Source organism: Brassica oleracea, chromosome C4, assembly GCF_000695525.1.
Source record: "Brassica oleracea var. oleracea cultivar TO1000 chromosome C4, BOL, whole genome shotgun sequence".
NCBI classification, from domain to species: Eukaryota; Viridiplantae; Streptophyta; class Magnoliopsida; order Brassicales; family Brassicaceae; genus Brassica; species Brassica oleracea.
In genome coordinates this window covers 5,209,290-5,230,408 of record NC_027751.1, presented here as the reverse complement: position 1 = coordinate 5,230,408, position 21,119 = coordinate 5,209,290, and the positions used below count along the sequence as shown (strand labels likewise).

Here is a 21,119-nt window from a genome sequence, read left to right as displayed (position 1 = left end):
GCATAGCACTCACCAACATCTAAACCGTTGGCCGCTTCTTGAGAAAACGATGACGACGAATCACTGATATATCCACCGCTTGTGCAGGCGAAAGCTTAATCGACGACTTGAAACCACCGTCATTCTTGGGAGTTAGCTTTGTTAGTTGCAGAAACTCATCGTCGCCACCGCCGAGATGAAGCGATTCAAGCCATGTTGCTTCTGGGAACATCCCAACCCCACCGGATCAAGACCTGAATGCACCGGTAAGATCCATCAACATAACAATTCCGAACAACAACACCAGAAACTTAAAATCTCAAAGAAACTCTCGAATTAGAGAGAAATACAGAAACTTTTCGAATCCTGCGAATGATTCTCAAGCGATAGGGCTTGACTGTTTTATAGGTGGAGCTTGGAAGAGGGATAAGACTCATTCAATGGAACTGGTAACGTATGTTAGGAGATGAATCCAAAAAGAAACGACTCCAGAGGAATCGTCATAGACGCAAACATCAGTCACGAAGACGATACCTAACATGCCAGCCTTCAAGCGTATCAAGCCCAAGTACAAATTTCTCTCGCCTTCGAGCCCATCTGAAACCATCGAAAGCTTAAAAAAAAAGGACAGGTGTCACTCTCTCCTTTACCCAATTGATGACATGGCATCACCAGGAGAGAATGAACTCTACTTTATATATAAAGATGTTTAGGAACAGTCTAACCTTTGCAAGGTAGATTCGAGTGTTGGTTTGAATTGATGAATTACCTTTTTCTTCTTTTTTTTTATAAACTCTATCGGTTGATCCGATCAATCCTGGGAGGAACGCGCATTTAATGCTACAGAGGTGAATTACCTTTAAGAGCCTTAGGATTTCGATAGATATATAAAGCTTGGAGCAAGCTAATGTGTTTGAGTTCTGGAAATCGAATTCGACTTACAACTTAACTAGATGTTTCTCCCGCACATGTGGACAAAATATTTTACGAATATTTATTAGTGCAAACATTATAAATTTAAAGACCAGCATCATAAATTATTATTTATGCTTTCAATCATTTTCACATGAGCAAAACTTAGGTAGCTTAAGACTAATCCAAGTAATTATTGTCACCATTTAAAAATTGGCAATGACCAAAACTATGCTGACTAGTTGAAGTGTAAACCCATCCTCTACAAAATTGTCAAAATAAAATTAAGAGAATAAATAACTTTAATCAGAACCAGGAGACAACAGTGGGAAATAATGAGAGTGGATTAAGAGGAGGTTTGACAACCTAACGATAGTTGATTCAATAAACCTTTTGATAAATTGAACACCTAGGCTACGGCTAAAAAGAGAGCTGCTAACAAATGCAACCTTTTGAATATTGAAAATTTGTAAATGTTGTTAACTAATGGATGGCAGTAATACCAAGTGCCCGACTTGTTCTCAACCGTATTACATTTACAGTTCATACCACGTTGTAATGGCTACACCTAACAACTGTACTATTTCTTGTGAACACATTTATCAGCAATACAAAATAGTAATATTTATCCTACTATACAGTCCATACCATATCAAGTTGTAGTGGACACATTTATCAGGATTCTACCAAACGATACGTAACTATTTGATTTCTAAATCACGAGATCAGCAGGGGACTTACGATTTCGACGTCTTCGTCGGTTCAATTGGATTCGTTTTGTTTGGACGTAACAAATTTATCCATAATATTGGTTTGTTCATAATCTTAAATAGTATTTTTTGTATTTTAAAAATTAACGTGAATTTTTTTTGTTATGAAATATCATTTTCAAATTTCAATCGTTAAAGGGTGTAGGTTCGATGGCAGATTCACCTGCCTAATCGATGAAAATGTGAACTCCATCCTAGAGTCATTATTAGCATTCCCTTATATATTAATCGAGAAATATTACAACTTTTAAGTTTAGACACGTGTCATCAGCAGAATGAAATTCAGAATCTTTAGAAAATATGTTGGTCCAATTAAATATATATTATATTTTTCATTAAACTAATCATAAAATTAATTAAAGTGTACAATTACTATTTTTTTTCATTCTTTTAATAAAATCTATGGAATTACAAAATATGACTAATATATATATGACAACTAATGATTCTAATAATAAATATTTGATAACAATTTATATCTCATCCATTGTTTTAGTTTAATTTTATATTATTAAAATAAATTAAACAATCAGATTAGCTATAAAATTAAAATATAGATTTTTTCATATAAGTTATATTTTAAAATTTTAAAAACGAAAAAATTACTAAAAATATTAAAATTATTATGTAAAAAATTAATGATCAATGGTTTAACATCCCCTATATATTAATAGAGAAACATTTAAAAAGTTTAGAACATGTAGTTACTAATTAAAAAAAATGATGTGCTAGGTTGTCACGTAACTGGAATGTTAATTTGTTTACGTGGTGACTTGAAAATCAATTGAGAATTTTGTTAGTCTAAAATTAAATTGCTAAAAAATATTATATTATATAATATGTCCATTATAGACCATTCGTTTATCAAATTGAAATTTATTATATATTATTTCTTTAAATAAAACCTACGAAATGACCTAATGTGATTATGATATATATAGTAATTAATGATTTTAAATAACGAAGATTTGCTAATAATCTATATATATTTTTATCATTTTTGTTTAATTCTTTATTATTAAAATAAATTACACAATTATTTTAATCGTATATTAAAATTTTAGATTTTTTTTATATGTTGTATTTTGAATTTTTCAAAATAAGTATAAATTACTAAAACTAAGTCTCACATAAACTTTTGTGATCAATGTTTAATTTTTTTTATAATTAGATACAATGATAATAAAATCATATAAGAAAATAATTTTATTTTCATAGGTGTTTATGTTAATATATTTCATATCGTTTAAATTTAATTATATATCATATACGATAGATAATATTAATTTTTTGATTTATTTATTCTAAAATGATTGCGAATATACAAGAGCGATCATTTGATTTATATATGCAAGCCAGTTTATTACATAATAGTAATTGATTTCTTAGTTATTTAATATATAATTATTATTTTATTATTTCATAATATGCACAAAAATATAAAATAAGTAATAAATATAAAATATTTATTTTTCACAAGGCGCAGATCTTAACTTAAGTATGTATCTCTTTAATAATTTTGAATTTTAAACATTTTCTAAATCTCAGACCAAAATAAAAGAAAGAAATGATAATATATTAAAAATTAATATTTATATCGAACACATAACCAAAATGACATAAAAATGAGAAAAATATTGAAGATAGATAGGATTGACACGTAAACGTAAACTTCTCATAACCATTTAAACTTTTAAATTGCTAAATTATGATAGAAAACTGAACTAACATAGTTTCATTGTAACCAATTAGTAGGCATACGATTCTTCGGCCTAAATGTTAGGTTTTTATGTGATAAATAATTTTTTGACCTAAAATATTTTTAAAAATAGGACCAGTTCATGAGTAAACAAATTATGTAGTTAACAAAAAAAATTTTAAAAAATTGTTTAAGGACCAAAAATATTAATTCGATCAATAACATAAATTTTATTTTTCATACGATATTTCTTAAATAATTTTCATATAAATTTACTCTGTGCAAGGCGCAGGTGTTATCCTAGTAAGGTTATTAGGGATATCAAAAATAATTTCAACTCATAATTATATTTAATTTTATACCATTTAATTTTATATTTCTATTTTCTTGTGCTAAATTTTATATTTCTGTTTAAGTGATGTGAAACACTTTTTAATTTTGTTGCGTTTGTTATAAATTTTAATCACAACCAGTTTACCAACTTCTTTCATTTAGGATCCAAATTTTTAACAAAAGGCTATTCAAGTATTTCAAAGTTATTTTTAACAAGACACAAGCTTTAACATCTGCACTGAAATTAAAGCATTTAATCTTCTAATAAGAGCTTAAATAATTTTAAAACTAAACCAGATCAGATGATTAAAAAGAAAAATCAAGATGATTATTTGATCGTCATAGGTTGAGATCAGAACACTTATCTTTTAATCAGATGAGCCTGGCCTTTAATTTCGCTGATGCGCCATGGAGAATACTAAACGAGTACGTGATCAATATACATGAATATGTGATTAACCTAACGATGATCCTGTTGAATACGCAAACCCATGCATGGTTAACGTAACCAAAACACAAGTACCATGAAGAACTCTGAAATATTTATCAGCTGTTTGAACACTCGGAGTATACATATGAGTTTGAACCAAACCTTTAAAACAAAAAATGCTTCACATTTGTGGATTCTTTCGTCAGTGGCTTTCTTGGTCTCTTCTCTCTGCATACTCCATCATCTTGATCAAAGTTAAAAACATTACTTCGTTACTCCAAGAAACTGAGCAAAGCTTGGATAATTAGGCTCCCATCCTATTTCAACTCGTGTCCTTGAGTTGTTCAGCTTCTTCCCTAAAGGACCACTAGTGCCTAGAAAAAATCAAAAGTTATCAAACTCTATATGAAACTCAAGGCTTTTTCAAGACAAACACACGTGTCAATGACTGAAAGAAACTCACTTGTGAAGCCTTTGAACTTCTTATCATACTTTCCACTTTGATCCATCAGGTCCATCACCTCTTGCCTTGACAAAGGATGGTTGTCACAGCCCAAGAAAATCCTACCACCAGCTTTCTTCTTCATGATGGCAACTGCCAGTGATGCTGCATCCTGTTCATGAACACATTACACAACCTGATAAGATCTTATATTATATATGCAGACCGATCACAACAGCACCTACTCAAGGCCATGGTCTTTGTACAAAAGAAAGGAATGAGCAAAAACCACAAATATACCTCATAGTGGATGAGATTTAGGATATGATCAGGACGAGCCTCAACTGTCTCCTTATTCAACCAGTAATTATGCGCACCTCTAGTCTCTGTGTATTAAAAAGTTCAGGAGAAACATAATGCTCAAATCTACTAGAGACCACAAGAGAAAAAAGCCTTTGACTATTTGCTCATTGAGCTCAAAAGGATATGTAAAGCCCTGCTAGTCTGAGGACAGTCCCTCCACTTTCCAACACGACTTGTTCAGCTCTCAAAAGCACATCAGTTCTTGGGCTCTTTCCTAGTGGCACTACTGGAGAATCCTGCAGTCAAGGGGAATCCAGTAAACAAATTAATATTAGAGTGTCATCTCAAATATTAAAATGTATTCAGATAAACCTCGTTGCATTCTCCATTATCAAAGCAATCAAAAGGTGCAGAACTAGATGTGAACAAGAATGATCCTTCACCATTCCACTTTGATGCTGCCGTCCTGATCCGTTTGTAAAGTACAAACACAGACACATATTAGAAGAAAGGTGTTTAGGAACACACTTCATAGACTCTTTTGAGTTGTTGAAACAAGTGAAAATTACCTGAGCTCAGCGGCGTAATCTGGACTTTGTGAAGGAGGAGCACAAAAGATGACATAGGAGAATTTGCCATCAAATTCAGTTTCTTTAAGAGCTGGTTTGATACCCAACTTCTCCAGCTCATTATGATGATTTATTGTTACTGTCTGCCCAATGATTTGACAATCTGGATGTTCCTGCTCCACACACACATAAATCTCCAATCTTAACTTCCACATTTAAAAGAAAAAACATGACTACTCTTCTTATCATAAACATTGTGAAGAAAAAGAACTATTCAATATCCAGAACACACAACAATATTGATAAGCTATGTTGAACCATCAAAATCAGCACGGTACATTCCGTGTAGAACATAATGATCAGAAAGTATATACCTCTCGCCATTTTTCAGCAACTAAGCGTCCAAGAACACCTGCTCCAACAATAAGCAAATCGTTTGCCCCAATTGACACATGAGACTGGACCTTCAAGCCATCACTGGTCTCACCTTCACACAAATAAAACATAACCAAGACAAAGGCACAAGAAACATATAACATGGTCACTACTTGGAAAAACAGAATAAAAAAAAATCTTAATATACCAAACACTCTTAGCTTCTCATCCATGTAATAACTGTTAACTAATTTTACTGGCCTCACCTTCAGACAAACAAACATAACCCAAGACAAGGGCACACAAAACATACAAAACGGTCACTACTTGGAAGAAACAGAATAACAAAAACTTAGTTTACCAGTTACTATTAATTAACTCTACTCAGAAATCAACAAGTTGTGTACTAACCATCCAAAAAAAAAAAAAAATTTAAAATGGAATTCAAAAAAGTCAACGGAAGGTTTTCTTATCCTTATAACTAGAAAAAGAGGCCGAAAACAGAACATGGAAGAAGCAAGAGAGTAAGAATACCAATGGTGGAGGAGGAAGAAGAAGAGGCGTGAATAGGAGTGACAATCATCGAAGACGTTGTTGATAGTGACAACGAGAAACTTAGTTTATACTCGCGTCTCAAAGCAAACTTATTTAAAGAGTACAGAGAAGCTAAAGTCGACTGCTTTGAGAAAAGGGTCGATGGAATTCTCGAACTGATGGTCGGAAGTGAGATGCAAGAGATGAAACCCATCAAGAGAACACAAAGAAAGAACCAAGCTTTGCTTTCGAGGAAGAAGATTGAGTTTGTGAATGGATTGCTCTTGGAATGTGTTTGTAACCAATGGGGTGTTCACATGTCACACATATTATATAGATTACTAATATTATTTTAAAATTTTTGTTCTTGGAGTCAGACATACTTGTAGAGAGTCAACAATGATCTTTGGGTCTAACCGGTGACCATTCGGGAAACAAGAGGAACAAACAGAAAAAGAATATACGGAAAAAAATAGCAGGAATGAAAAAGAATGGTTGTTCCTTCTCAAATTTAACAAGAAATAATTTTATCCTTTAATTCTCTACAAAAACAAGAACGAGAGGGAATGAAAAGGAATTATTATTCCTTGCGAATGATGATTTTTTATAGGAACGTTAGGGAATGCATTATTCCCCGTCATTCCCCAGTCACCATTATACCCTTAGTGTCTTGTCCCGTTATGAACACAAAAATGAAAACTTTGTTTCTATTACATTATAGAGAAATGAAGTTGTATTGTCAACTTGTGACATCTGCGTTCTACTACACTTTCATAAGACTAAGGGGATACTGAGAATGTCTTTACATAAGCTCTGCTTCTTCAGTGTCTCCATCAACATCTTCAACATCGTTCTCGTCATTCTCATCCGCTGCATCTGGGTCTATTCCCTGCATTTCAATAACCCCCACAAAGTTTATACCGCACTAAAAAGATCATTTTCATATAGATAATCTGGATTTAGCCAATGTAATGTTGACCAACCTTCATCTGTTTCTCCAGGCGATCTAGTCCCTTTTTGGCTGCCTCATTCTGTGGATTTATCCTGTATATTAACACTCGTTATAGTTTTACTCGAGTAGAAACAAAAGGAATTACGCAATATTGGTTTAGAATCTTATATATATATATATATATATATACCTTAATGCAGCTTGATAGTGTGATAAAGAATCTTGAAGCATATTCGTTGCAGCAAACACTTGAGCTAGCTTGACATGGAGAGACTCATCAGCCCAGTCTTTTAGATACCGTTCTAGTAGTGATACAGCATCTCCATTCCTCCCTTCCATTAGATGTAGGTCAGCTAGTGCTATGGCTGCTCCAAGGTATCCAGGTTCTAGCCTCAGAGCTGACTCGTAGAACTTTTTCGCCTGTTATAAAAGCATATCATTAGTCTGTTCTATCCATGATAACCTCCATCAAAGCATAATACAAATATTTTACCTTTTCCCTGCCACTTGATGTATTAGCATGAACATCACCAACTAATTTCAGAGCCTTTGCGGACTGAGGCATTGCATTCATTGCTTCTCTAGCGGTATACAATGCTTCTTTGGTCTTGCCAAATGCCAGATAAGAATGTACTAAGCCTGAAATGACCTCAATATTTCAAGCTTGTTAAAGATTAATACCACCAAAACAGTACAACAATGGAAGTGAATATCAGGTTTTTTGTCACTTGTTAACCAGACCTTGATATGAACGAAGATCAGACCTCAAATTCTGGGCAGCCCTGAAGGCAATCGCTGCAGCTTCTGGTCTTTTTGCTAGTAAAAGGAAGTTTCCCTGTAACATAGAATAAGATAGTGGATATACACACAAAACGTTTTTACAAAATAATTTAAAAAAAAAAAAATCCCTCTTTAAACAAATGTACCTTCACTATGTAGCCGGGTATGTGCCTCTCATCTACCCTGATACTCTGATTGCATAATGAATCTCATCAGAATATCACACAGATTTGACACAAAAAAATTTAGTTGCAGCAAGCTAACCTTCTCAGCATAAGACAATGCCGTCCTTGGATCTTTCCTTTCCCATAGTACAGACAAAGCTACAAATACTTCTGCTCTTGTATGATCAATACTTAACAAATCGTGGACGAGCTTGTTTAGCCTGGAATAGTCGCACTTCATCTGTAGCAGCATAGCATACTCATCCATACAGGTAAGCGTGTAAGGATCAATTGATCGAACCTACAAAAGCGTTCTATGTTATCATGCACATTCCTTAGATTTAAAGAAGTTGATATCAAAATATTGACTACCTTCTCAAATCTCATTATGGCCTCATCATTTTTCCCAATAATGGCTTCTACCTATGCAAATGAAATAGATGATGGAAGAGATCATCAAGTAACAAAATTATGTTAATCAGCTTTAGGGAAAACATCAGTCAGCTCTAACCTTTGCTGTCTCAGTCAACAAGTGTACGTTATTTGGAAACCGTTGTAAGAGTTCAGCAAAAAGTTCCAGGGCCCCTGAGGAAACACAATAACATTGCACACTATCCGATTAATCATTGCAGCATGCCGCAAAATTATATGTAAGAAATAAAATCTACAGGCTTAGAGACAAAGATTCAGAAGCTATATCTCATGAGCTGTAGACATGTGCATTCCAAAAGGAAGTAGAGAGCTACCTTTGTACGCATGTGAAGCAACACAACACTGGGCCTCGACATATCGCTGTAAAAACGAAGAAAATTACCGAAAAAGTTAAGGAAAAGAAAATAAATTTATTGGCAGATAAGATACAAGACGAAACCAAAGAAACAGCCATCCAAGAAAATGTATGCAAAATATTTTACGTTGCTCGTTGAATAGTCGAGCTGATGCTAACACAAGAACATAAAAGCACTAGTTTATACAAGCAAATGCTATCAAGATGATTATACTCATAAACATTGATCAGCTTTTCCCTATGTACAAGATGGTGACAAAACTCTTTGGAGGCATTACATATAGAGTCGTACTCCGGAGAGCATAACAGATTATAAGACACTAACTCACTCACAAGTCACAATAACCAGCTTGGATACATGATTTATGAGTTTTGTTTCAAACAGGATACGATTTTGTAAATACTGTTAAAAGGGTAATCTTACCTGCAACCAACGGGTAGGATCAATCTGATCGAGCGAAACCTTTGTACTTCTACTCGAAGTCTGAAATGACCAACGACATAACAAATTACTTAGTAGTATGGATTTTAAGGTAAACGCAAAATAAGTCGAAAGTGATGGTCAAAATAAACGCAACTCGTAAAAAACTCGTGGATAGGGACAACACCTGAGTAAAAGCTGATATGATATCCTTTGCCGTGGCTCCAAGTTCAGCTAATCCTATGATGGCTTCTAGCACATAAGGACATTGCCTGCAGAGATTCAAGATTTAAGTTTGCATACATATAAAGACGCAAAATGTGTTGAATTAGTATTTATGACAGTGTTTCTAGTGTTAGGAAATGTTGGGAAAGAAAATGAGAAAGAGACCTTAAACACTCTTTATAAAAAGCAATAGCGCCACGGTTATATCCAGAATTTCGATGAAGCTTTGCCATCAATACATTCATCTCCAAGCTCCTTGTCTTGACAGACTCCATCTAGCAAAGAAACAAAAAAGAAAATAGGTTATAACTAAGCACACAACATTGCTTATCATCCCTAAATACCTACAAAAAGTGTTGGAATCAAAGAATGGTTTAGTTTTACTTGTTTTGTAATATGAATTTTTCATTAATGGGTGACGAGAGGAGGCTAATGCAACGCAATTCATCTTAGATTCAGGATACTAATAAAGAAGACATACCTCAGCGATGGCAGCTTTGGTTTCACTAAGAGCAAAGTGAGATGAAGCAATCTTGAACCTCACCTAATAGAAAAGATAAACACACATGAGCTCCTCAAACCATTATCTAAAATCTCCAAAAGACCAAGAGGATCAAGAACTGCTAACTTACCTCATTCTCATTAATAGAAGAGACGCTAGAAGCATTCACAGAAGATCTAGTAGACAAAGACAACGAACTCCTAGAAATACCGGAGCTTTGCTTCGGAACCCTTGCACAATGATGCAACGCTTGCTTGTACGTATGCTGACCAAAAAAAACACACAAAGTTCGTAACTTTACATAACTACTGAAACATAAAAAGATCAAAGAAGATCTTACAATAGCTCTCCGGTACTCCCTCCGATGAAACAGAGCATCGCCAAGTAGAATCTGAAAAGCACAAACACATAAAGAATCAAACTTTCAATCAGTAATGAACGATATGGAGCCTACTAATTTCGGAGATTAACCAAAGTCTCCGCCTTGAGATGAGGGCTAGCTTCGGCGCTAACAGTAGAAGACGAAACGAGGAAGCAGCCCTGAGAATTTAGAGATTTTTTCATGAGATGAAAGCTAGGGATTTAGAGAAGATAATCGAAATGGGTTAAAAGCTTACGAGCATTTCGGCGGAATCGTAGAGGCCGTGCTCCATTAGAGTCGCGATCTGATCCTTTGGAACATCCATTTGAGAGAGCTTGTGGGTTTAGACTAGTGAGAGCTTTTTCTTCGGAGAGCAACGATGAAAGAAGGGGTCCTTCACGCTCGCTCTTCAATTTGAAACAAGCAATCAATCTTGTTCTGAACCGAACCGGACCGAAATCAACCGGTTATCTGGTTGAAATCTAACTCGGTTCAGTGGAATCCAATTGGGTCGGATTGCAAAGAAGAAAAAAAAGGTAAATAAATGTTTTTGGGATTCAACTCTTGTCTGTATGAAAAGAGAATTGGAATAGTTGTTGTGTGGGTTTGGTTTCACTATATTTTTCTGGCTGTTCTAGCAAGCAGTTTTGTCCTGTCGGGTTTCTTGTTGGTCCTGAAGTCATATTAGATTTCATTATTTTTTAACTATAGAGTTTGTATTTTAATTTGTCGATTTTATTGATCACATTGGTATTTCTATTTATACAGAGCATTGTTACAGGGATCTTAGATATACTAGTAGTTATCTAAGATATGAGAATCTTCTAGAATGACACATTGTTATCCTAACAAGGATGAGACTGTTTGCCTTGGAAGTTCAATTCCTGCAAGGTAAGACAAAATTGTAAGGTGGTCAAGAGTAATAGAGTAGTAAGGAAGGAAAATTTTGTGATGGTGCAAGATGTATAGGTGTGTGTGTGTGGGTTTGCTCTTAAAGTTGGTGCGTCTCTTCATGGTTGTAGGTGTATGATTCTCAATTAGATGACTGACACTTACTCTTTACTTACATTAGTTGAAAGAAAACTTTTAACTAAATGTATGTCTCTTCTCTAGTACTAATCCAACTTCTCACCCCCAAAGTTCTTGACATCCAACGCTTTTACTCACCTCATGAAGGACCACCTATTTCAACAACATTTAATGAATAAGGTAAAACATTTTTAGTTAGGATTGACTAAAATTATTTATACTAATGATGTCATCCGGATATGGTAGAGTGCGTGTGTGACTTGTAGACTTGTAGTTTAGAACTTGTCAAACAAATTTTTGTTTGTGCAAGTAGTAAATAACTTGTCGACAATATCATTTTTGTATGTGGTATCAAGACTATAACGCATGGCCATGTCCCCTGAGGCGAAGCGTTTCTTACAATTCGTATGTTACAGAATATAGCTTGTTTGAAGTAAGAAGAAAGTAACTGAAAATTTTCATTAATCTCTCATTTAAACCCCTTAACCTTAACGGCTCCGGCCACAGATAAGCCGGTGAGTAAAATAGCAAAAAAAATGTATTAAAGAAATGAAAGGGAATAACGTGTTCTTGGATTAGTCTATTAAACAGTAAGCAAGGAAGAGGCTGAAAACAAGATTAAGAAAAGAATAAATAAAAACGTCTCTGGGTTGGTAAGCGGCAAAATCCAGCTGCCATGCCTATTTGACTTCCTCATTAGTTCATGCTGAGCTCGTCTTCTTCTTCTTCCTCTCTCTCTCCAAAAGCTACTTTAAATCTCTTTCTCTCTTAGTAATGAAATTGAGCAACCTCAACACAACATGAATAACTCTACACCAGGTTTATTTCTCAACTCAACACTATTACCATATTTCTATTTTTTCTTAAATATATTGTGTATTCCAAGAAATGCCAAGACATTGTGTGCTGAGAAATGGAATCTGACTTGCTTGATTCACATTTGTCTTTGTAATTAAATCATCTCTGATCGTGCGTCTTTCCTTGGGGGTATTTTTCTTTACAGTGAGGAGTTTGGTTTCATCAAAGGCAATGAAATGTTTCTACTTCAGCAAAGATAAACCTCAAGATGGAGCAGCTAAGACGAGAAAGTCTGATTCATTGCAAGGATCAGGGTCTGAGTTTAACTCAAGTACAAGTACTACAACTTCCATCACTTCTTCCTTGCACGTCCTTTCCGAGACACACAGTAACAATCTCAAAGTCTTTGCCCTCGATGACCTCAAAACCGCTACCAAGAACTTCAGCCGGTCCTTGATGATCGGCGAAGGTGGCTTCGGTGGTGTGTTTCGTGGCGTGATCCAGAACCCTCAAGATTCTCGTAAGAAGATTGATATAGCTGTTAAACAACTCAGTAGAAGAGGTCTTCAGGCAAGCAAAGCTCCTCTCTCTCTTTCTTTCTTACTTTTTCCTTCTTGCTTTATTTTGGTTTGAACATTTCAAATATGTTTTGATTTGGTTCTATAAAGGCCGGACTGATATTAATCAGATATAAATATTTTAAAGTTAATTTTAATATGTAAAAATCGACAATTTAAATACATGCAACCTATATATAATAGTTCTTTAAAATTTTATGAGCAAGGCGAATGTTTCATCCGGCTGTGTCCATAACCTATATATAATAGCTCTAGACTTCTGTTCTAACTTGCAGAATATTTAATCTCTAACAACATAGCCTTACATGTATTGATAGGGGCATAAAGAATGGGTGACAGAAGTAAACGTGTTGGGAGTCGTGGAGCATCCAAATCTGGTGAAGCTGATAGGTTACTGCGCTGAGGATGATGAGAGAGGGATCCAACGGCTACTTGTTTATGAATACGTACCAAACAGGAGCGTTCAAGACCATTTATCAAATCGTTTTATAGTCACTCCTCTTCCTTGGTCCACAAGAATGAAGATTGCTCAAGACACTGCTCGAGGACTCGCTTATCTTCATCAAGGCATGGAGTTTCAGGTCTCTTTCCCCATGCCATGATCACATATTAATAACTTTAAACAATTCTTTTATATGTTCTTGAAATGTATATTCAAGCAGATCATCTTTAGGGACTTCAAATCTTCCAATATTCTTCTTGATGAAAACTGGAACGCAAAGCTATCTGACTTTGGACTGGCTCGTATGGGTCCTTCAAAGGGAGTCACTCATGTCTCCACTGCGGTAAGGAAAGCCTCACTAAGTGTTTGTTTTCTTATCTTCAAACGAAACCACCATCATACGCAAACTGTATTGATTCTAGAGTAACAGTATACCTTATACGATTAAAAGAACCGTCATTATTAGATAAAAAATTTAGGAAAAATAGATATCGAGTTTTGAGAATGTATAAATACGATTTTATAAGATTATACATTATTTATTCACATAATTAATATACAAATTCTAAAACAAGTATTTGTTTCAATAGTGTTCTTGCTTTTTCGTGTTTGATTCGCATTTGTTCTAAAGAAACTATTAATCCACCAGGTTGTAGGAACCATTGGTTATGCAGCACCTGAGTACATCCAAACAGGACACCTCACGGCCAAAAGCGACGTGTGGAGCTACGGGATCTTTCTGTACGAGCTCATCACAGGGAGACGTCCCTTCGATAGGAACCGCCCAAGAAACGAGCAGAACATCTTGGAGTGGATAAGACCTCACTTGACTGATATCAAGAAGTTCAAGATGATCATTGACCCAAGACTTGAAGGAAACTACTACCTCAAGTCGGCTTTGAAGCTGGCTGCTGTTGCCAACAGGTGTTTGATGGTGAAAGCAAAGGCAAGGCCAACGATGAGTGAGGTCTCAGAGATGTTGGAAAGGATTGTGGAGAGTTCAGAAGAGGTTTCTCCCGCTCTGCTGTTGGTGAAGAGCTTGACGCCTAAAGATGCGTTTGAGGCGTCAAGGAGAGAGAAAGTTAAGAGAAGATTTGTTGAACTTGTAACTGGGGTAAATGGTTGTCCTAATCTGCCTACTTGGTCTCCTAAACTTGTCACTTCTCTTTGATTTTTGAGACAGAACATAAACAAACCAAACAAACAACAACTCAGCGTTTGTGTTTGTGTTATGAAAATATTATTGTCATTATTATAAAATATTAACAAGCTTTAAATTAGGGGTTTAGATATCTTCTTCCACACGTTGCTCTTCGTTCGCCGCCGTGCCCCAACCCTTAAAACCCTAGCTTCCTCTTGGACACAGAGACGTTCTTATGTTGATGTTTACATGAAATGGAAAAAAAGATGTTTACTTTGACAACATAGAACACATTCTCCTGATGATTACCTTCAGTTTTAAGAGATGAATATTGATTCTTTTTTTCAAATTAGTGGAGTAAAGGGTTTAGCTGTAAACTGTACTGGAGAAAAGGTTGTCTGTGTTGCAGAAGAATGCAATGAATAAGAGAGGAGGAGGAGGAGTAGACCATTCAACTATTGAGTTTCCTTTTTCCCATCAAAAGGTTGTAGATTGAGAGTCAAGGTTGAACATTTTATATTGCCTCAGAAGGTTCACAAGGCCTTTGAGAGACATTCACAAATCTTTTACTTGTCTATGAAGAATAAGACCAAGACAGTGTTAAAGAAGAATTCAGAGTTGATTCTCAAGAGTAGAGGAAGTAGTTACAGGTTTTTGAAAGAAAGGATTGTAGAGAGAGATTTGGATTTTCATTGCTAAGGCAGAATCTTTATTAATCAAAAACATCATTAATGGATTTGTTTCAAACCAGTCTTAAAGATGCAGATCATCATCACTCAAAATATTACAATAAAAAAACCGTGAATGCAAGAATGAGTTTGCTCTATGATAACAAAATGGGTATAAGATTTGTATAAAAAGAAAAATATATTCATGTTCAACTGCTCAGTTTCTGAATGATCTTGGAGAGAGCTGAATATGAGCCAATTACGGAAGATATTGCTCCTACCACGATGATTAAAACACACAGCAGCATCTACAGAAACAAAACCAAATCCATTTGTCAATGAAGTTTACAACAATGTTTTTATGTTACACTGAGTATAGAAACAGAATTGCTAATAACCATTACCTGTGTCGAGGTCACTTTTCCCCGTACGATGCTCAGGAAACAAACTGGGGGAAGTATTAGCGTCTGCACAAAACAAACTATGAACTAACATATCTAAAAAAATAGTGTCAGGTTATTATTGTAGAGAAGGAAAAGATATCTTACGACGAGCATTGTCAACAATGATCCAATCAATGACATGACAAGACCTGCAAGATTTTTTATTGTTTACTAATAGCAAAAAGTATGATTCTGAAGAAAATGAGCTTTACATCACGGATCTTACCAAAGAAGGGAATTGAAAGACCGACAAGCAGAGTAGAGAAGACCAACGCGGTTCTAATGGCAATGGCGTACCAATGTGACTTGTTATGTCTTTCTGGTATCAATTCCTCAAGACTCAGTGCTACTGGAGATATGGTCAAAGCATATGTGCTTTCTTTTGTTAAGGAGAAACAAAGATAGATTTATGGAAGTTAAACAGTAAAAGAAAAATAATTTCTGAGTATTTTTATTGGAAAGGATATTTGGTAAATGGATTCACCACCTGAGAAAATAGATAAAACAAACCGGTTTTAGTTTCTGTCTGATCATAACCAACATGCAATAAGTTGTGTAATGAAAATGTTTGATCTACTTACAGTAGTCCACACAGCAATCTTAGTTGCAACCAAATCTTGGGGCAAGTTGAGAGTAAACTGTGATTCTGTTGCTTCTCCAAACATCGTATAGCCCATAACAGCTACACCGGCATACATCAGAGTACAAATACCAAAGCTGCAAAAACATTATCAAATAATTGTGGTATCAAAATGCTTTCATATGTAATAAACAATGGATTGAGCAGGACATAGTCTTAGAGATGTTAAGGAAATTGATGAAGAATGTATCATAAGCTTACCATGTCAAGAGAACAGCAGGGTATTGAGTTGGTTTTGCCATAGAAGTATAAATATTGGGGAAAACAGCATGTCCTGAGTAGCAGTAACCATATAGCCCTATAGCTACAGGTAAAGTTGACAAGTTTAGTGTAGTTCCTTTGCTGTGGATTCCAACTTCATCTACCAAACCAATCCAAAACAAACACAAAACCACTAGCACCGATGCAATCACCCCTCCAGCTGACAAAATTTAACAAAAATAGTCAATGTTAGGAACATTTCTAGACTTATGTTTTAAGTATATCTTAAGTTAGAGGAAAAGAAAACAAAACTACACCTGAGATATAACTCAGTACACTGAGATCTCTGAGCCAGACGGTGGGGAGAACAGCGAGAGTGGTTAGTATTGCAAATAGATGGCGTGCATCTAACTCAAATCCTCCAATACCGAAGGCAGCATTTGGAAATAATGAAGAGAGATTATCACTCTCCAATATTATATATTCAACACAGCACGCCTGCACAAAAATATACATTCATGGTGCAACAAAAGATTAAGAAACAAAGAACCTAGTATTGAGAAGGTGTCTCAACAAGTTACATCTAAACTAAACTGTCAGAAAATTCATTTCACTAGTAGTAGTAGCCTTTAATAAGCTTTTAGGGACCATTCAATCTAAAAATAAGTATATCTTTGCTGCTTTTTTTTTTGTCAACCTTTTTTTTTTTTGTCAACCATATCTTTGCTGCTTTAGTGACGTGAAAAGCAACTTGAAAAAGGAACAAAGAGAAACAAAGAGAAAAGTAAAAAGAGGTATCATCAAATCTAGAATGAACTAATGTGAGAATCTATGGGGGCCTATGCTAATTTGTTTCACGACATGGGGCCATGTGTTTTTTGTGTTGTGTTTTTTTAACACCACTTGGATTATCTTTTATTATGTACTTTTTCTTGACAAAAGAGTTAATAAAGTTAAACTAAAGTCATTTACTGGATGAATGGAAAAGTACTTACGTATAGCTCCAAGTAGAGTACTATCTGCAATACATAAAAAAAAAGAAGAAAATAATTAAAATAAAATGAAAATAAATGTCATCAGATTCCACTAATGGTGGTAAGCTATCTAATAATCTCAACCTTTGCTTAACTATGATTTAATTTTCACTACGAATGAGAGTAGGGTTGTCTACTTAGCACATAGTTGTAATATTTTATTGCTATATTTAATGAAACATTTAGAAGTTCATAAGATTGTACTATTGACTTCTGATAACAATGATGGAATGATTAGTGAGAGATTAACTAATCTACTTGTTGTCCTTAGCTTTTGAGTTGTTCCATTTGTTCAAACGCCAAAAGGCAATCCAAAACTTAGTTTAATCATATGTGCAATTGACAAGAAAAATATTAGCCCCTTACCGAGACAAAGATACGCCCAGTGGTACCAAACGCGGCTTGGCCAATATCAGGATAGGTCTCAAGGTCAGACTCACTGTCGAGGCAGTAACGTAGGAGTATTCCAGTGTAGAAAGAAAGCAAACCATATATAAACAGTATCATTAGTCCCAGCCATCCTCCTTCTTTGGCAGCATAGGGCGTTGAAAGTATTCCAACTCCACACAGAACGTTCAATCCTGCATATTCCCCCACATGTTATAGAGTAAGACGATCATCATAAATTGATTTAAGAGAAAAATGATAAACAAGCATGTTCTTTGAACTTAGACGCGCTTGCTCTAAACAGTTGTGTGCATGTGCTTCCATGTGATATATGACAACAGAGTTGATTGCTATTTTGTACTTTTTCTCACGTTTTTATAAAAACAAAGTTCTTCAAGACCGTAGAAGACGGTCTTAGGCCGGTACACACATATCAGAACATGAAAGAATCTAAACAAAAAAAAGCATATTCTAATACACACCCTAGATTCTTAATATGAAACAATAGAGTAAAGTTTGACAACTTTTCATAATGATTTGCTCTCACATGTTACGACGTGCTATCATCAACTAGCCAAGCATCTTTGTAAGTTTTCACATACACACACATAACAAAAAAAAGCATCCGAATCTTTTATATGCTAATACACACCCTAGATTCTTATACTGACAAACAAACACTAGAGAAAAGTTTGGCAACTTTTCATAATGATTTGCTCTCACATGTTACTACTATATATCATCGAGCCATAGCATCTTTTAGACTTATTAAACTACATAAGCATTATGGTAAAATAAACTCACCATTTAGAACAGCTTGTCCGTATGAGCTGTTGCGTGACATAGGAATCTCGTGAGAGACCATGGATACTTTCTCGTCCTTCCGCATAGAACCTCTCCTCGAAGGAGCAGGAGAGAGCAAGCCATGAGAGCTAAGTCTGTGTTTTGGTGGTGGCGGTAGTGCTTGTTCATCTGCTTCGAGCAGAGGCTTTGTAACAGCGGGTAACGATTCAGGAGTATGTCTTCTTATCAACGAAGAAGACAAGAAAGAGCTTCCAAATCTCGTCACCGAGTTATTCCCAAGAAAACCGATGTTGGGAGACGGTACACTACTGTAAAGATCAATCGACTGCCTACAAACATTACCAAGAACACACAAAATAACAATACGTGGACCAAATTGAGAAAACAAAAACTTTGTGGTCAAAACATAAATAATTGAAAATAAAGGGATAGAGAGAGAACCTGTAACTCTGTGGCCAAGCTGTAGTGTATGAGCTTGGCTTAGTCTGCGTCTGATTATCATCATTAGCATCGGAGGAATAAGAATGGCTTTGATCATCATCTTCTTCTTCTTCGTAATCTTTTCTATCGTCTTCTTCCTCGCTCTCAATGTAAAAGCTCTGATCAGATGGTACGTGATTCATTTTTTTCCTCTCTCGAGAGATCTAACCTCTAAAGTCAACAGTCTCTGTTACAAAACAGGATTCTTCTTGTAATGAAAATTCGAGTTTCAGATAAAATAAGTCCACAGATCAAGAAAACAGACAGAACAGAAACGCATCGGTAAGATTGTCGGAATATCCAAAACGAAATAGAATTTTAAGATTTAAGAGAATTATTGTTCGTAGACTTTTGGTGTTACCTGAAGGTTTTTGCGGAAGGAACCAAACAATGGTGAGCTTCTTCGGATCAGAGAGAGAGAAAGCTATGGAGGATATAAGAGAAGAGAGTGGAAGAGAACGAAGGAGGGAGAGAGAAAGAGAGCGGCTTTTCCTCTGTTATCAGTTTACAAATAAACTCTACAGGCTAGCTTTGAATTAATATAAAAGGAAATGTTTTAAACAAGGTAACTTTTTTTTTAGTACTTAGACTTTTTTCTTCCGCCTTAAATTTATTCATGAATCATTTGACTAGTGCTTTTTTTTCCCCTCTAGAAAGATATTATAAATCATTAGAGATTCAGTGACAAAAAAAAAAAAAAAACCATTAGAGATTCATGGCCGGTGGAATAACAAAATATCCTTGAAAAAAACATAAGTCGAAAAGAGAGAGACAAAATTTATTTGAAAATGATAATCACACAGCTTAGTCAATTATTCTTGCTGTTCATGTAAGATGAGGACCGCCACTTCTTTGAAAGCATGGTGCTTGTCTTTACAGAATCTTACCGTTATTTCTATGATATTATAAAAGTAATGTATTATTTGTAACCTCCCGAGTTGTGATATATGGAAAGATTTAAGAGAATTGATTTGGCTACCTATGTTACCAAAGTTGACTTACCTTTTCCGGAGCACATCCTAAAAGAACTTCGGAGTTAAGCGTGCTTGAGCTGGAGTAGTGGAAGGATGGGTGACATATCGGGAAGTGATTCGCGATAGCGTGCGAGTGAGGCCAAAGCATGGGAAAAGGTCGGGTGGTGATTGCAGGGTCAGTAAACAATGATTTCGAGCCTTAGAAAATTAACGGCCCGATCGCTGGAACGGGATGGGCCCCACGGGCCGAGAGAGCGGGCGTGGGTGGCCCATTAGCTGTGGGCGGTCGAGGCGTTACAAGTGGTATCAGAGCTGGTTAGCCATCTCGGTTCTGACCCGAGAGGCGTCTTGAGACCTGTCGTGGGCGCAACGAGGACGTTGCGTTCTTTGAGAGGGGGTGAATTGTAACATCCCGGGTTGTGATATATGGAAAGGTTTAAGAGAATTGATTTGGCTACCTATGCCACCAAAGTTGACTTACCTTTTCCGGAGCACATCCTAAAAGAACTCCAGAGTTAAGCGTGCTTGAGCTGGAGTAGTGGAAGGATGGGTGACCAATCGGGAAGTGATTCGCGATACTGTGCGAGTGAGGCCAAAGCACGGAGAAAGGTCGGGTGGTGATTGCAGGGTCAGTAAACAATGATTCGGAGCCTTGGAAAATTAACGGACTGACCATCAGACAGGTCTACTAATCAACAACTTATATCTTAAATCGTAAAAAGGTCTGAAAGTCGACTTTCATATAAATAACGAAATAAATCCATAAATCCCATAGTCGAAATAACTGAAATAATCTTCGAAATAATAGATATAAGTCCAAAAAATAAAATAAAGGAAAACGCCTAAAAGCACCAGCTGTCCGATCAATCTCCTACTCATCAGCCTCACCTGCAAGGGGGTAAATGAGGAGGTGAGTAACAGGGGAGTCACTCAATGAGGTATGGGATACTAAACCCGAAGTC

General features: G+C 35.6%; 4 protein-coding genes across 5 annotated transcripts; 1 reads left to right on the top strand and 3 right to left on the bottom strand.

Moving 5' to 3' along the window:
* Positions 1-4,124: 4,124 nt before the first annotated feature.
* On the bottom strand, positions 4,125-6,657 carry LOC106342728. The gene is made up of 8 exons (XM_013781746.1): positions 6,347-6,657; positions 5,812-5,924; positions 5,438-5,610; positions 5,241-5,334; positions 5,054-5,164; positions 4,866-4,955; positions 4,587-4,737; positions 4,125-4,497 (listed from the first exon to the last, which is right to left on the bottom strand). Exons 1-8 carry the CDS (start codon positions 6,558-6,560, stop codon positions 4,388-4,390), a joined length of 1,056 nt encoding a protein of 351 aa, XP_013637200.1. The 5' UTR covers positions 6,561-6,657; the 3' UTR covers positions 4,125-4,387.
* A 276-nt stretch (positions 6,658-6,933) lies between these two features.
* Positions 6,934-10,936, bottom strand: LOC106342727 (anaphase-promoting complex subunit 7). The gene is made up of 18 exons (XM_013781745.1): positions 10,795-10,936; positions 10,649-10,717; positions 10,518-10,568; positions 10,308-10,442; positions 10,157-10,219; positions 9,841-9,950; positions 9,638-9,722; positions 9,454-9,513; positions 8,989-9,034; positions 8,754-8,827; positions 8,615-8,665; positions 8,343-8,543; positions 8,225-8,269; positions 8,040-8,133; positions 7,792-7,937; positions 7,489-7,718; positions 7,330-7,390; positions 6,934-7,235 (listed from the first exon to the last, which is right to left on the bottom strand). The coding sequence occupies exons 1-18, from the start codon at positions 10,861-10,863 to the stop codon at positions 7,149-7,151; spliced, it is 1,677 nt and encodes a 558-aa protein (XP_013637199.1). The 5' UTR covers positions 10,864-10,936; the 3' UTR covers positions 6,934-7,148.
* A 1,129-nt stretch (positions 10,937-12,065) lies between these two features.
* Positions 12,066-14,616, top strand: LOC106340456 (probable receptor-like protein kinase At5g47070). Its single transcript, XM_013779335.1, has 5 exons — positions 12,066-12,386; positions 12,571-12,935; positions 13,261-13,524; positions 13,606-13,728; positions 14,035-14,616. The coding sequence occupies exons 1-5, from the start codon at positions 12,368-12,370 to the stop codon at positions 14,554-14,556; spliced, it is 1,293 nt and encodes a 430-aa protein (XP_013634789.1). The 5' UTR covers positions 12,066-12,367; the 3' UTR covers positions 14,557-14,616.
* Positions 14,617-15,232: 616 nt separating this feature from the next.
* LOC106342809 (vacuolar amino acid transporter 1-like) lies at positions 15,233-19,713 on the bottom strand. Of its 2 annotated transcripts, none has more exons than XM_013781844.1 (13): positions 19,545-19,713; positions 19,145-19,388; positions 18,704-19,032; positions 17,879-18,093; positions 17,474-17,497; positions 16,796-16,976; positions 16,479-16,698; positions 16,219-16,354; positions 16,105-16,124; positions 15,864-16,009; positions 15,743-15,786; positions 15,599-15,661; positions 15,233-15,502 (listed from the first exon to the last, which is right to left on the bottom strand). In XM_013781844.1, the coding sequence occupies exons 2-13, from the start codon at positions 19,324-19,326 to the stop codon at positions 15,404-15,406; spliced, it is 1,659 nt and encodes a 552-aa protein (XP_013637298.1). In that variant the 5' UTR covers positions 19,327-19,388; positions 19,545-19,713; the 3' UTR covers positions 15,233-15,403. The 2 variants fall into 2 exon arrangements, with proteins under 2 accessions (XP_013637298.1, XP_013637297.1); XM_013781843.1 differs by having other exon boundaries at positions 19,145-19,370; positions 19,545-19,712.
* Between the last annotated feature and the right edge of the window lie 1,406 nt (positions 19,714-21,119).

Coding starts and splice junctions, on each gene's coding strand:
- LOC106342728 (XM_013781746.1), bottom strand. CDS start 6,560: ATGGGTTTCATCTCTTGCATCTCACTTCCGACCATCAGTTCGAGAATT. Junction 5,335..5,437: donor GATTACGCCGCTGAGCTCAG/GTAATTTTCACT, acceptor CAAACGGATCAG/GACGGCAGCATCAAAGTGGA. Junction 4,498..4,586: donor GAAGTTCAAAGGCTTCACAA/GTGAGTTTCTTT, acceptor GATTTTTTCTAG/GCACTAGTGGTCCTTTAGGG.
- LOC106342727 (XM_013781745.1), bottom strand. CDS start 10,863: ATGGATGTTCCAAAGGATCAGATCGCGACTCTAATGGAGCACGGCCTC. Junction 10,569..10,648: donor ATCTCAAGGCGGAGACTTTG/GTTAATCTCCGA, acceptor TGTGCTTTTCAG/ATTCTACTTGGCGATGCTCT. Junction 7,719..7,791: donor CATCAAGTGGCAGGGAAAAG/GTAAAATATTTG, acceptor CTTTTATAACAG/GCGAAAAAGTTCTACGAGTC.
- LOC106340456 (XM_013779335.1), top strand. Junction 12,936..13,260: donor TCAGTAGAAGAGGTCTTCAG/GCAAGCAAAGCT, acceptor ATGTATTGATAG/GGGCATAAAGAATGGGTGAC. Junction 13,729..14,034: donor TCACTCATGTCTCCACTGCG/GTAAGGAAAGCC, acceptor TTAATCCACCAG/GTTGTAGGAACCATTGGTTA.
- LOC106342809 (XM_013781844.1), bottom strand. CDS start 19,326: ATGAATCACGTACCATCTGATCAGAGCTTTTACATTGAGAGCGAGGAA. Junction 16,355..16,478: donor CCTGCTGTTCTCTTGACATG/GTAAGCTTATGA, acceptor ATGTTTTTGCAG/CTTTGGTATTTGTACTCTGA. Junction 15,787..15,863: donor TCTTTCAATTCCCTTCTTTG/GTAAGATCCGTG, acceptor AAAATCTTGCAG/GTCTTGTCATGTCATTGATT.